Source organism: Haliaeetus albicilla, chromosome 21, assembly GCF_947461875.1.
Source record: "Haliaeetus albicilla chromosome 21, bHalAlb1.1, whole genome shotgun sequence".
In the NCBI taxonomy this organism is placed as follows: Eukaryota; Metazoa; Chordata; class Aves; order Accipitriformes; family Accipitridae; genus Haliaeetus; species Haliaeetus albicilla.
Window position 1 is genome coordinate 17,693,479 of NC_091503.1, and position 13,745 is coordinate 17,707,223.

General features: G+C 44.0%; 2 protein-coding genes across 2 annotated transcripts in view; one reads left to right on the top strand and one right to left on the bottom strand.

The window, feature by feature from the left end:
- Positions 1–4,855: 4,855 nt before the first annotated feature.
- On the bottom strand, positions 4,856–9,664 carry GCM2 (glial cells missing transcription factor 2). The gene is made up of 5 exons (XM_069808816.1): positions 9,623–9,664; positions 8,090–8,342; positions 7,573–7,685; positions 5,967–6,092; positions 4,856–5,737 (listed from the first exon to the last, which is right to left on the bottom strand). Exons 1-5 carry the CDS (start codon positions 9,662–9,664, stop codon positions 4,856–4,858), a joined length of 1,416 nt encoding a protein of 471 aa, XP_069664917.1.
- A 3,447-nt stretch (positions 9,665–13,111) lies between these two features.
- Positions 13,112–13,745, top strand: part of SYCP2L (synaptonemal complex protein 2 like) — a 35,495-nt gene continuing 34,861 nt past the window's right edge. The window contains exon 1 of the mRNA XM_069809089.1: positions 13,112–13,303. Within this exon, the coding sequence (XP_069665190.1) occupies positions 13,112–13,303 (192 nt within the window). The remainder of the gene's footprint in view (positions 13,304–13,745) is intronic.

A 13,745-nucleotide genomic window follows, 5' to 3' on the forward strand; every position in this document is an offset into this window, starting at 1 on the left:
TGGGGACCCTGTGTCTGTCAATTGTTGGTACTTTCTGTAACACTCCCCAGCGTTTCACGCGTGTGAAGACAGAAAGGCTTGTAGACAGCACTTGCCAGTGTTTAAGCCAAACTGCAACATGGTGCGGAGTTGCAGGACGAGCACTGCAACCCAGTCACTTAACACTTCATTTTGTCATAACGACAGGAGAGAGGTGCCATGCTGTGCTCTTGCTATGAACCAGGAAACCAAAGGAAAGGCAACAGGCTGGAACAAAAAGACCCAGGAACTGCAGCCGTGTTTGTGAGCCTTGCGAAAGGACCTCCGAGAACATCCTCATGCACCTGCTTCCCTGCTCGTTTTACACAACAACATGAGCAGATCCACTGCTAATTTTCTGTTGAAAGAACCTTCTTTGGCTGTGGCCCTTAAAGGTGTTGATGCTTTGCTCAAATGCCAGCCTAAGTACCTGAAACTGGCTTCTCCCAAATGCCATCACAAGTGCCAGCATGCACGTTGAAGCTAATAGGGGCTGTGTAAACTTCATTTGGTTCCTGTTTGTTTGAGTGAGTTTAAGCCAAATGAGCGATGTTTCTGTGCGATACTTATTTGCACCTGTATCATCCCACCGATCTTCCTGTTGCATATGGACTCTTGTGAGCCCACAGAGGTGTCCTGTTGAAATGCATTCTTTGTTTTGCACAATCCCAACTGTAGTGCTACATAAACTGTAACTGGTTCACCCTCCCCTTGCTTGTGAGTGTCAGGCAGATATTTACTTTACTCAGCTAGAACACCGAAGGCAGTTATCCAGACATGGGATATCACCGTACACTGGTCTCGTTACTTCTCAGGCAGAGGCGTTTTAACAGGCCTGGACTAACTTCTCACTCTGTGTGTTGGGAGGAATTACTCCAACATTAAATATCCCAGTTGTCCCCTTTTTATCTGCATGTAATTGCTACTGATAAGTGTGGGAATGACATGAACTTTCCTAAATGCATCTCTAGAAATGCATTGTGCATCCTGCTAAATGGTGTCTCTCAGGAAACACGATCTACTTTTGTGAATGGGAGGAGCTCGGTTGTACTAGAGAGCTTCCCCAAAAAAGCCACAAAGAAAAACCCTAGAAATCCAGAAAAAAATCGCAGAAAATCCCCAGGAAAAAGCCCCAACCAGTCTCAGAAATCATATTCTGTTCTGTTGCATCATCAGTGTCTGTGGAATACCTCTGGTTTCCACCCGCAGAGCTCGGAGGAAAGCTTGCCTCTGTCTTTAAAGATGATAGTCTGTACCCCAAAATGAGGAGACCAACTACTTCAAGCTCAGAAAGCCCAAACCAGCCAAGTTTCTGCATGCCTTGTTTATAGCATTTAGTGTATTTGAAAAGCCCAGAGGTAACCTGCTTTTTGAAGTGGAGCATGGGCTGAGCGAGTTGCTCAGACTCTCACCGGAGATCTTTGGCAGGACTGGGTGGACACACGTGGCCGCGGCGCGGGACAGCGCGCCAGGCTCTGTCCTCCCAGCACGAGGAGATGGGACCACAAAATGATGCCCATGTGTAATTGCACCCGTCAGATGCACGATATATGGCTGTGTTCGGTGGGTACGCGGTTGAAAAACATTGTCACACGGCCTTTTGTCTCTGGGAGGCATCCATTCAACACTTGGGCTTTTAAACTTTGCCATTAAGAGGCTGCTATTTTGGTACAAAGGGCAGCCTCTGCGTGGGGACAGATGGTACTTTACCTCAGTAGGGCCCTTGTAGCCCATGTGAAGCCGGAGCCACAGGTGGCCAAGGTTTGAAAGTGCCTTTTCCCCCCATCCCTCTGTGAGCTGGCCATAACAACTGGAATTTTTCAGATGAAGGTGTCTGCCGCAGTACAGGATGCGGGCTGGCAAGGGGCTCCTCTCATGTGCTCAAGGCAGGACCAGAAGCCACGCTTGAAGGGGATGGCTAATGGAAGAGAAGATGCTTACTCAGGGACTGAAGGGAGCACACCTTTCTTCAGGAGGCTGCTTTGCTTGAGAAACATGCTTTTAAAGTCAATTCTGCAGCTATAGAAACAAACAAGGAGGCTTTCAATTTCAGCTTTTTTGTTACAGAAGCTCACATTGCCTTTACATTTCTATATTTTGGAGAGAAAATTATGTGCAACACTAGCCTTTATCCATCTGATCTTTTATCTGAAAAAGGTAACGCACAGATACCTTGTCCCAGACACTCATGCGTGAAAAGGAGCAAAGTGAAGAAAGACTGTAATAACATTTGGAGTGGTTTTATTTGTTCTAGTGTTACAGATGATGCGGTGAGGTAATAGCTACTGTAGCTTTTTACTGCGCTTAAACAGTTGTTAAGTTTATTAGGAATAAGTCCACACCCAAAAAGTAGCATCTTAACACAATTGGCTGCATTTTAATTGATGTACGAAGTTCTCCTTAAACAGCTATGTTTAAGAGCATAGCATAACAATTTAAGCATACAGCTACAATGACAACTTTCATACCAGCAATATTAACAGCACAAAACCCCCACAGCTTGTCTGAATCTTTTAATACACTTGAACCTTGAGTTGTGGTTGTCTAACTCCTCTAAAGTTAATATAAATTGGAGCAATTTACAGCTTTAAAATTTTGACTTTTGTGTCTGCTCTGAATCGTTCCAGACTTTTTAGTCATTTTGTTTGGCCTTATTCCCCTCCAACATGTTTCTTTTTCTTTTAAGCTTAGAAGGCTGTAAATCTTATTTTTTATTCTACACACCAAACACCTCAATATGATTTGGAGTACAGATGAGAAATCTCAGGGCATAGTGTTATATATTCCTAAACTCTAAAGCTTTGCATCAGTCTGAGTGGTAACTTTTTTCTTTTTTTTTGTTTACTGTATGCACTAACTATCAAACTGAGGCTGCTCACCTGAATGCTCTTGTCAGTAATTTAGAACACCTGGTAGACAAATTGCCATAAGAGTTTAACAAAAGCCAAATGAGGTATACAGCAAATAGCCTAAAAGACAAGGTAAACATGCTGCAGATTAATTCATTTAGTCTTTTTGTAAATTCCAGCTTCACATGGCTTGAATTTTTAAAATGCTGAACAATCCAGTGCAGAAACAGAATGCTATTAGCTAAATTCCTGTGGGGCTCAATTTCACATATCAGACTGCATACATTGTTTTGATAAAAAATACAAACAGAAAGAAAATAAGCTACAGCAGAAATAATGATTTTAAAAACTCAGGTATTTGTACACTGTGCTTTGCAAGTAAGATTTGTTTACCAGTTTGATGATAGCGTAACAAGGTTCTGTGTGTTGAAGCCAACTAGCCTGCTGCTCACATTAGTTTACATAGTACTTCGTTTTCAACCATGATTTCATGTTTATTGAAAGGGTACAGTACCATACCATTACTCAAAACATAGCAAAAATATAAACATAAACCAGATTTTTTTAAAAAAAAGTGTCCAAAAAGTTAAAGATACATGGTAACTTAATAAAAAGAAGAAATTTTGTAACCCTGGCCAATCCCCTGTGCCTATAAAGCTCCATTGCTCAGCACACATGGTTTGGGTACAGGTTCCATTCCCCAGTACTAGGCAGCTTTCAAAATGCCTAAGTTTTAAGCCAGCGGTACCCCTCTGTTTCTTCTTCTTCCTGGCCTAATGGAGAATTAGTTCAATTAGCTAAGAATCTGGGGATGCAAGTCCCTATGTTTTACTTTGTTTAGCTAAGTGTGTCTGGAGATTTTGTTTTCTGACCTCTCAGTTTGTTGGTTGCTTCATTTCCAGGAGAACAATGCTGTCATGGAGAGTTACGATAGCAGAGAGAAAAATGACTAGAAGTCCCTTGGAGGAAGGAAAAAGATCTAATGGAGATGCAGTGCAGAAGGGCAACCAGGGAAGGTGCGTTCAACACTGACCCGTACTGCTAAGCAGCTAGGATGTTCCATTTTTAGACAGGATGGAGTTGTATTTGTGGGTAAAGTGCATTTCTGCAGCGATACCTGTGCAGTATTGGTCTGACCAGTGCGCCAGACCCTTTCAGACAACAAGCAATTTCATTGCAAACTGTTTTCAGGACCATATACGTAACCCTGACACCCACACGATGCCAGGCATGCTTGGTGGGGGTCACCTTACCCTTCTTGCCTCCAGGTCGAGTGTTGCAGGGGGTCGGTTCTCAGTGGCAGTGGGGCTATGCCTGGGCTTTCCTTTTTGCCTAGAAAGGCTGGACAGTCTCTACTCTTGATGCAGGGAATCAAAAAGCAACACAAAGTCGGCATGTAGGTTTTTCATTTCTCAGTTCAGAGAAGCTTAGCTGGTCTTTCCATCCATCAAATGGGTTATGGCAGGTGAATGGACCATTCAGGTGAATTATTCTGCAAATTGTCTTGCTTTCATTTCTTTTATTTCTTTCATTTTGTCATTTGTTCAGTTGACTATAATCTATAGCTGCCTTCCTACATCTTTTTTCCCCATCACCTGGTAAGCATTTTCTTTCTTACAGATGGAGCGTTTTCTCTCAAAGCTTGAGACATCTGGCAGGAGTTGTGGCTATAAGCAGATCACACCTGCCGTCAGAGGAGGCTATTGACTTCCAGAGGTGCTATGTCTCCACCTTGCCTTCTCCCAGATGTGTTTGGGGCTCAGCTCCTCATGCCATTTTAGAGATTAGGTGGGGCTGGCTTGAAATCATCTGCAAAATATACGTCATCCAGCATAGCTCCAGACAAGCACTTTTGGGGGTTAAGCTATCATGATGTACTGCTTCCTCACATCTCCTCAAATCCCAAACCACCGGGCTTAGCATGCGCACAGTCAGCACAGGAATGTATTTTCTCATTTGCAAGTATGTGCCATTTAGACAACATTTAGTCAATATTCCGCACTCTCAAACCTTAAAGTCTGACCTTCGTGCTCAGGATAGTTGTTTCCGAGCGGTGGCCCATACCGATAGGTCTCCACGCTCTCAGCTGGTTTGGACTTTGTGGTGACTGGGTCATGCTGGTAGAGCAATGCTGACTTTATCATCCCAAAGTCTTCCTGAATCTTCATCCCTGAATAGATTGCACCCGAGACGTTTTCTGCCATCTGGGTATAGCTCTGAAGATTTTTCATATCGCAGAGGTCGTCGCTGTATTTCAGCGCAGATGGCTTGTAGGCCTGGTAGGACACCTTGGTGGTGGTTGTGATGACCGTTTGCAATGGCGGGGCTATGGGAGAGGGGCTGGGACCGTACCTGCAGGGGTAGTCCCCACTGTAATAAGGGTGGTTAGCGCTCGTTTGCATCTGTCCATAGTCGCTCCGGTCTCCACTGCCAGTTTTCCCCCAAGCTGGTTTCAGCCCATAATGTCTGCCAGCGTTATCAAAGCTCTTATCGTGGACGGTCACAGCATTGTAGTGAGATCCGTTCAAGCTGAGGGGGTCTGCGTCGATGGCAGCATTCGTCAGATCTTTGTAAAACGTTGGGTAAGGGCTAGAGCTTATAAAGGTAGGAACCCCAAACTCATAGCTGCATGGCCTGGGCACATAGATCCTTGGATTGGGGCACTTTGGGTAGGGCGATAGCTGGTCCTCTTGGAAGCTGGCTGAGTCATAAGACGTTTTGTAGAAGTCAGCGTTTTGCAGCAAAGGGTAAGACTGGGCTGGAATCGAAAAGTTGGTGTCTGTGATGCTACTGACCCTTTCTGGGCCATCCATGCATGGCAGATTCTGTAGGTTATCGGTATAACCGCCGCTGTCGTGGTACCTTCCTGCCTGACGAGGACAAGTAGATCTTTGAGATTTGGGAATCCATACCACACCCACGCACATATATGTCTCAACACTTGTGCTATTGCTCATTTCAGCCCCAAATGAACAGATGTAGTGCAGTGTAAAGCTTTGTTTTGCCCTGGGATCCCCAATACTTGCTTATGACACCTTTTAAATTGTCTAAAACCTTTACTTGTGACACCTTTTTAACTGACTAATGACTTTGACTTACCTCTGAGTTTAGAGGTCTCTTTTTCTGGGAATGGTGAAAAGAGGACATTTGCTTCTTAATTGCACTTCGTCTTGCCTCTGCCTCCAATTTACTCTCTGGCCTGGGGTGGTCATGGACTCCTTTAGCCTAAATTAGGATTAACGAAGAATTAGATGTGAACTGGAAGGGGGTAAGAGAAGAGAAAATGCAATAAGTAGAATGAGAGGTCGCCACAGCGTCGTCTGTGGTTTGGCACAGGAGAACAAGGAGGAGAAACTAAACAACAAGGAAGGATTAAATGTAAAAATAATAAATCATTATTTGCAGGCAGGTAGGAAGGAAAAAGTGAGGGAGAAGTCAGTGAGGACTGCAGAGCTGATGAAGGAGCAAAGGTGTTACCTATGTTTGTGACATTCAGGAGTAGCTAATTAGAGACAAGGGGTGGGGGGGAATATTATGAATTTAGTTTGGTTGGTTTTCTGCAATCCAGGATCTCAGTTCTGCTTTATAACAGCCACCGCTAAAACAGTATAAATAGTCTTTAAAGAGGTTTCATGCCACCAGATGACAAATACTTGCTATGCTACAAACAATAAACTTCTTGAATGGGACTGAAAAGTATATCCTGGAAAGCCATCCAAAGATGCTCTGCTATTGAAGCATCTGTGGATATGCAGATCTATGTATCCAAAGCTATACTGATATGTGCTGAAACAATATATCCTACATGTCCTTACCTGTTACATTCCCCTGAATGGACCTACGTATAGTCCCTAGTGTAAAGTAGGAAACTTAAAATTGCTTTTAAAATGCTGCCATTTCTCAAATAGAAATTAACTTATAAGCGAGGATTTATCAACTATTTTGATGGTAAAGATCTTCAGTTTTCACATGTCTGTAAGATAATATCTTAATAATAATTATAATAATGCAGGTGAGAATTTGGGAATGTGGCTGGTTTGCTTCCATTTACTGACTGGAGAACAGAATTCACTGAAGTGTGGGTCAGGGGAAAAAAAAAAAATCATCCAGCAGCAAAGAATGTAGTCTCATAGAACAGAAGCTTTTTGTGAAATTCTTGTCCTAATATGTTGCTAAAAAAGAACAACATGAAATTTCAGATTTTAGCTTTCTGAATTTCCTTTTTTTTCTGGCAAGTTTTTAAAACCTCTTAAAATTCAAAGATTATTTTCAGATGAAATAGAATTTTCACATTTCAACTTGTGCAATTTAAGTAAGGATTTTCTTTCCCCATTTATTTTAATAGGAAATAAATACTAGGTCCTCAGTGAGATTCAGTTGTCAGACACACCAGGGCGCAGGACAATGTTTTTGTTCATATTTGTGTACTGTAAACAGGACAATTTTACATCAATAATGATGTTACAGTTAAAACTGAATATAGTTAACTCTCAAGTACTGTGTTTAAAAAGACAGCCAAATGTTATTATTTGTACTTGCCATGTTGGCACTACAGAAGAATTCAGTCATGGACCAGAACTCCACCGTGCTCACCATGCTCAGTGTGACAAAAAGAAAAAGGCGGGGGGAAGATACAGAGAACTACCTCTCTCTATATAGATATAACTCATCTATGTGTGTGCACACATGTATGCATGCTTTTTACCTGGAAAAATATTGCTTTGCCATCAAGCCTCCAGAAGTTAGTGACTGGATAGCCACTGTGTCCTCGGCAAGGAATCAGCTCAAGGGCTGAGTTACAGTTTGGGCAGGCTTTCTCTGCGAATAGAGAGAAAGAAACTACTGAAGACGCTAGTTAAAGGCGAGGATGTTGTCTGAGAGTAAAACAGAGCTCGAGAGCGATATGATCACTTCGCTGAAATTCAGGTTAAAATATGATGTTCAAGGAAACCCAACATCGACTGCCAAGCATAACTGAACAGTATGAACTAGAGCGGCATACCCGATATAAATGCTAATGAGTTAAAGGATTTTAGGTACTTTTCCCCTTAAGTATTTACAGACAGACATTGATGAAACTTGGGAATAAATGTATTCATCACAGCCTTTGCAATTATGCCTTAGTCCGCACGCAAGCAAGGGTGATCCCAGTTTAGAAATCAAGCCCAGCTGAAAGAAACGGGGTCCCTTGGGCATCCCGACTCTCCCCGAGCACCCCTCACTTTGCTGCTTCTGCCGAGCCTTGTCGCATATGGCGGGGCGAAGCTGCAGCCTGGCTCCGTCGGGCAGAGCGCAGCTCCTGGCACACACCACCACCCCCAGGCAGGACTTCTTGAGGATCTGGCAGTTGTGGTTGTTGGTGTTGCGCATGGCCCAGCCGCTGAGGTGTCTCTGGGCGTTCTTCTCCTCGCTGGAGTAGATGAGCCGCACGTAGCCGTCGGGCCATTCCTGGAAGGCATCGAAGTGCTTGGGCTCCTGCAGCAGGGGGTGGGGGGGCAAGGCAGCGAGGAAAAGCAAGAGAGTATTAGCAGGGTATCGCGGCCCCGCGGTTTTGCCCTGTTACACAATACGTAATGAGGAAAAAGGGCTTTTCTATGCCCACCCAAGCAGCAGAAAAAGAAATACTGAAAGAATGGCTTATTTAGAAATGCTCTATAAAAGGGGAAAGGCAGTCTGAGCTTCCACGTCTCAAAAGAAAAATCAGGATCCTTTCCTCTTTTGCATCATGATCATAATAACATGGTCTGTTGTCACAGATGCCTCTTTGCAGTGAGGTTACCCAGCCGTAAGAGATCAGCCTTGTTACCAGAACATACTGACTGATCTACCAGTCGCACAGACAGGACAGAAGTTATCCTGCTCACATGTGCTATTAAGTTCTCCTCCTTGTAGGACCATGCACCTGCAGGATGGAAACTAGAAGTTTTAGCTAAGGAATGGTTTCTTAAAGGTCATCGAATAAGAGTTGAATAAGGCTTCCGCCAAAAAAATTGAAATAAAAAAAATTGCCATTGCAAATATACTTCCAATATATGCACAGTGGTTCAAAGAAAGAACATTTCAATTTGCATTTCACTGGCTTTCTGGAGTTCCTTACCAAAATATAGTTACCAGAACAAAGAAAGAACGACCAAGATTTTAAACTCCAAGTATTTACAGTGCAAGTAAAGAGTTCCTGTAACACTCATTTAACATATATATACACCACAAGTGAGCAATCCCAGTGAATGCAGGTAAACTACCAGCATTTACAGTGTTAAGCTATTCTGTAATTGCATGGGCTCTGTAAAATTAAATAAACTCTTTTAAAAAAAGATGTGAGTTAAAAATGCATTCAGAGCTCACAACTAGAAAAAAGTGAAATGTGCATTGACAAAAAAAAGTCACATCAACAAACCAATGAAACATTTAGATAGCTCAAATTGTATTAGCAGAAAATAGTCAATCCAAGCTTCTCTTCAACATTTCTTTAAACGGGGAATGAGGGAGAAGGAAACTAGCCAAACACTGGAGTTAAAGATTGGTTTAGAAAAGCATACACACCTGGCCCAAAGTTGCGTATCAAATCTGAATTTTTATTATAAGCTTTCCAAGGACTACTACAGGCCCTCATAACCCATAGAATTATATTTGGCAAGCTACAGGAGAAAGAAACTGGCCACAAAACGAAGTTTTGCTCAGGGGGAAGGTTTTCCCCCCCTGGCCCCGCGTTATAGCTGGCCGGGGATTTTTTTTCTACCACCCCCCCCCGGTACCTGCGGCAGCTTGGGGTCGTTGATGTCCCAGGTGAGCTTCATGCCGGGGGGCAGCGGCGGGCGACGACTCCGGCTTTTTTAAGTGGTGGGGACGCCGCCGGGGCGGGGGGCTCCCGGCCGGCCCCCAGGCGGGGCAGCAGCGCCGGCCCCCGAGCGGGCTCCGCTCCGGTTACCTGGAGATGGAGGGGGGGTACGTGTGTCTTGCTCCAATCCCTCCCAACACTGGGGAAAGTGACCTTTACGAATTTGAGGAGGGTCTGGCGGGGTTCTGCCCCTCCCGGTGCCGGGGTGGGGGGACACGCACCTCTGCCCCTCACGTTGGGTTTCGAGCGGGGGTCGGAGCTGTCTGTGGCTTGAACCCCCCCGGAGGGTGTCAGGGGGATGGGGCAAGTAGCCTGCTCCTCCTTAAATGCACGCGCACACCTGCTCTTTAGATTTAGATATGAACTAATTAAGCGTTAATAACGCTTTAAGGCACGTTCTCCCTTCGCGCTGTGCTCCGTGACACGAGGTTTAAAATACAAAGCTGGAGTCATCGGCTTCTTGTTGATCAGCATATTTTAACTTATTAGAAAGTTACAAGTAGCATTTTTTGCTACCTTCTTTTAGGAAGAGATAGCCGATTTTTTTTTTTTTTTGGAGGGGGGGAGTTTGCTTTTAGCTCTAAGCAGCAGAACGAAAAAAATTAAAGCACGCGTAATATTATAGATACAAACCCGTTGAACGCCTAGTGCTGTAATAATCCTTTAAGCGATCCCACCTGTTCTGAAGAATTTTCCCATTCGCTTCCACCTCCTCTGGCCCCCTCTAAAAATTTGCTGAACTTTACCCTCAGTCGTGCAAAATAAAGAAAAAAAACCAACCTGTAGCAAAAAACCGCCGGCCGTGGCCGTGACACCCCCCCCCCCCCCAGCTGTTGGGCTTCATCTTTTCCACCCCCCCCGCTCGGACCTGGGTGCTGGGGGGTCCCCTCCGAGCCACCCCACAGGTGTGGCTTTTTAGTGCGGAACCTGCCTTCCCTCCCCAATTCTTTTTTTTTTTTTTTTTTCCTTTTCCCCCTCTAAGGGCTGGGGACGGAGTTAGGTTTGCTGAGGAAGGGGGAGCCGTGGGAAACGCTGACGAGCGTCTCCCCTTCGCCCCAAACGCGGGTGTATCCAGCAGCAGCCGGTCACGGTCGTGCGAGGGTCGTGGGGAGGGGGTGAAGAAGCCCCAGGGCCGCCGGAGCCCCCCCTGCCTCTCCCGCACCATGGCCCAGGTAAGCGCCGCTCCCCGCGGGGGGGACCCACGCACGGCGTGATCCCCCGTGGGGCTCCCCTACGGCTTCCATAAAACCTTTGGGCTGGAAGCGTGGGGTGGCTTTGGAACTCTTCTTAGGAAATAAGGAGGGAAAAATCAGCTTTTTGGGAGAGAGAGGGTGGGTAAACCGACCGGTCTTCAGTTTTGGGGCAGAAAAGAGCAGCTGTCTTTCCCTTTTCTTTTTAAAGGAAGAAAAAAACAAAGAACGGAATACAGAGGTGAACGGCAACACGGCAGCCAGGGCAGAAGACTATGTAAATATCTTCTAAACGCATCCTTTGCTTTATCTTACAAATAGTTATGTATATGTTGAAAGGTGTATTCTTAAATGGATAGGGTACAACCTAGAATTTTTAGTAATTTAATGTAGTGTGGGCAGTGCAGCAGACCCCTTAATTTTTTCTTTAGTAAGTGGGAAGTAACGACTGTAATAGTTGTGGGACACGGTAAGAATTACAACCTGAGTGGACTAAAGGAGTTGCTTATTTACTTGTTCAGTATCCCTTAAGATTACTCGATTTCAAAGGTCCTGCCTCTTTTGAAGATTAAGACTGATGCTTCACTTTCAGATGTAACAGTAAAATGAAAGCAGAGAAACAAATTAAGTAAAAATCAATAAGCAAAAACCCTACAACTTTTAAAATAGCATTGCAAGTATTTTCTCATAATCAGTGCTGTAACAATCTAAATGCCCCCTTATTTCACTTGTTAGTTGTTTGCTTCCCCTCCCTCTGCAGCTGGAATCGCTTCTCATTGATGCTTTCAAAGGGAAGGGGTTTGAGAAAATAAGTGAACTGCTTGAAGAGAGAGAAATAGAGCCTCCCCAGAAATACAGCAAGTCTCTCTTCAACCAGCTAGACAAAGCACTGAGAAAGGCGAGTACCATAAATAATCTTAACCATCTTAATGCCCAGCACTATGGTTATCAGACTAATGAAGCACAGCGCTCTGTGTTTCTCTAGGAGCTGGACAAGAATGAATTCCAGAACGTTTCGCTGATGCTGAAATGTATTCAACTCTACTTTAAAAGTGATCTTCAAGAAGGGACGAATTTGTTTATTGAGCAAGGACTGGTAGCAAAGATGAGTATAACACTGTATACAATTTACTAATGTGATTTAAGGTTGCCTGCAGTGGGAAAAGAACTCCAAGGAAGTGAGAACTAGAGGATGGCTTGTTGGCCATGCAGAAACAAAATATTTTTTTAGTTTATTGCATGAGCTGAGTGGGAGAAAATGCTTAATTTCATTGCATTACTTTCAGTACAGCAGCTAACATCACGGCTTCACTTATTACCTGGCTTAATGGGTTTGTGGTTTGTTTTTTTTTTTAAAGCTGGCAATGGAAGGAGAGGATGAGTTTTGGTGGGTCCCATTTGTGAAATGATACAGAATTTCTAAATGCTCCAGCAAAATACAGTTTTAGTAATAGAATTGATGAGCCGTTTGTGGTTTTACAATTTTAAAAAGCTGATAATACTCTTTATGATGGTCCCTTTCTAAATACATAGTAAACCAGCTGCATTTAATCTGCAATTGCATTTTATCTTCTGGCACAGTACTGATTTCAGCTGGTGATACTTGTAGTAGCAGAAATGCACTTGTGCTGAAGATGGGTAATACCTGGACCTAGCATAGCTAGGAGGGAACAGTTAACACTTGCTCACTGTTAGCAAAGTTGTACCAAGGCGTCCTCGGTCCAAAATGTTGTAATCTTGCCTTGTAATTATGCTTTTGGGGGATACTGTTGTTCAAAATTCCTGCATGGAGATATTATTAATAAAGTTTCACCAATCTGAGCTCTGTACCTCCAGGGAAGTGTAGAGTTCTAGCTAGCCATAGGTGTGTGCTGCTGTGCAATATGTTTAGAAACACAAAGTATTAAAATAATGACTTTGAAAAAGCTTGATGAATTTTTATAACATTATTTCACTGTGAAATGATATCCTCTAGAAATTTCCATAGCAGTTTCGGTGCCACTAGCAGCGTGCGTTGTGTCCGAGAGGTCTGAGCACCACGAGTGGGTGCCTTGAGATGAGAAGGGAGGGCTGGGGAGGGAAGGGGGGGTAAGTCCTGCTGAGTGGGTGCGAGAGCGGCACTTTTCATGTCCTCCTAGCAAAATTTGAGCTCCTTAATGCCGTGTGGCTTTTGACACAATACATGACTCAAGTTCAAGGACTAAAAAAACCTGTCTATGTGTGTAAGTTTTCCTGCAGATATATCTAGTTTAAGGACTATTAACTGTTCTTCCCAGGTTTTAACTGATTCTTTTAACTTTTACCTGGTATCTTGGTTTGAAAGAGCAAGAGCTTTTGTGATCCTCATCGACCCAAACGAGAATAAATTTTTGATGTTACTTCTTGAAGACTTCTTTGATGCTGCACTGGTATGTACGTGCATTAAAGGGGAAGAAGGGTTGCCTTTATTGGATAAGAAAGCTGTTGTTCACAAACATTTTTCTGTTAAAAAATAAATAGTTATGAGACCTTGTGCCCTAGGACTGAGCCTGGGACACAGCTCAGGTGGTGTGGACGGGCTGGCGTTAGGCTGAGATTTGACACACCTGGGAGAAGCTGCCGTGAGGCTGCACAGGGCTGCAGCGTTTTCTCATTTTCTAAGATGAAGCCAAGTGTTTGCTTTTTCAGGAAAACATGCAAGAAGTTCTGATGTGTTCTGTAAACAAAAGCTTCTGTGCCGAAGCCCTTGTTTAAAAACTCAAGTTACTGCTGCTGAGCTGCACCTTATGTGCAAATGTGTTTGCCAAGGTGGTCCCGGCGATGTGTTCCTGTGGTGTTTGAAATGGCTGATTTACTTGTAAAGAATAACCT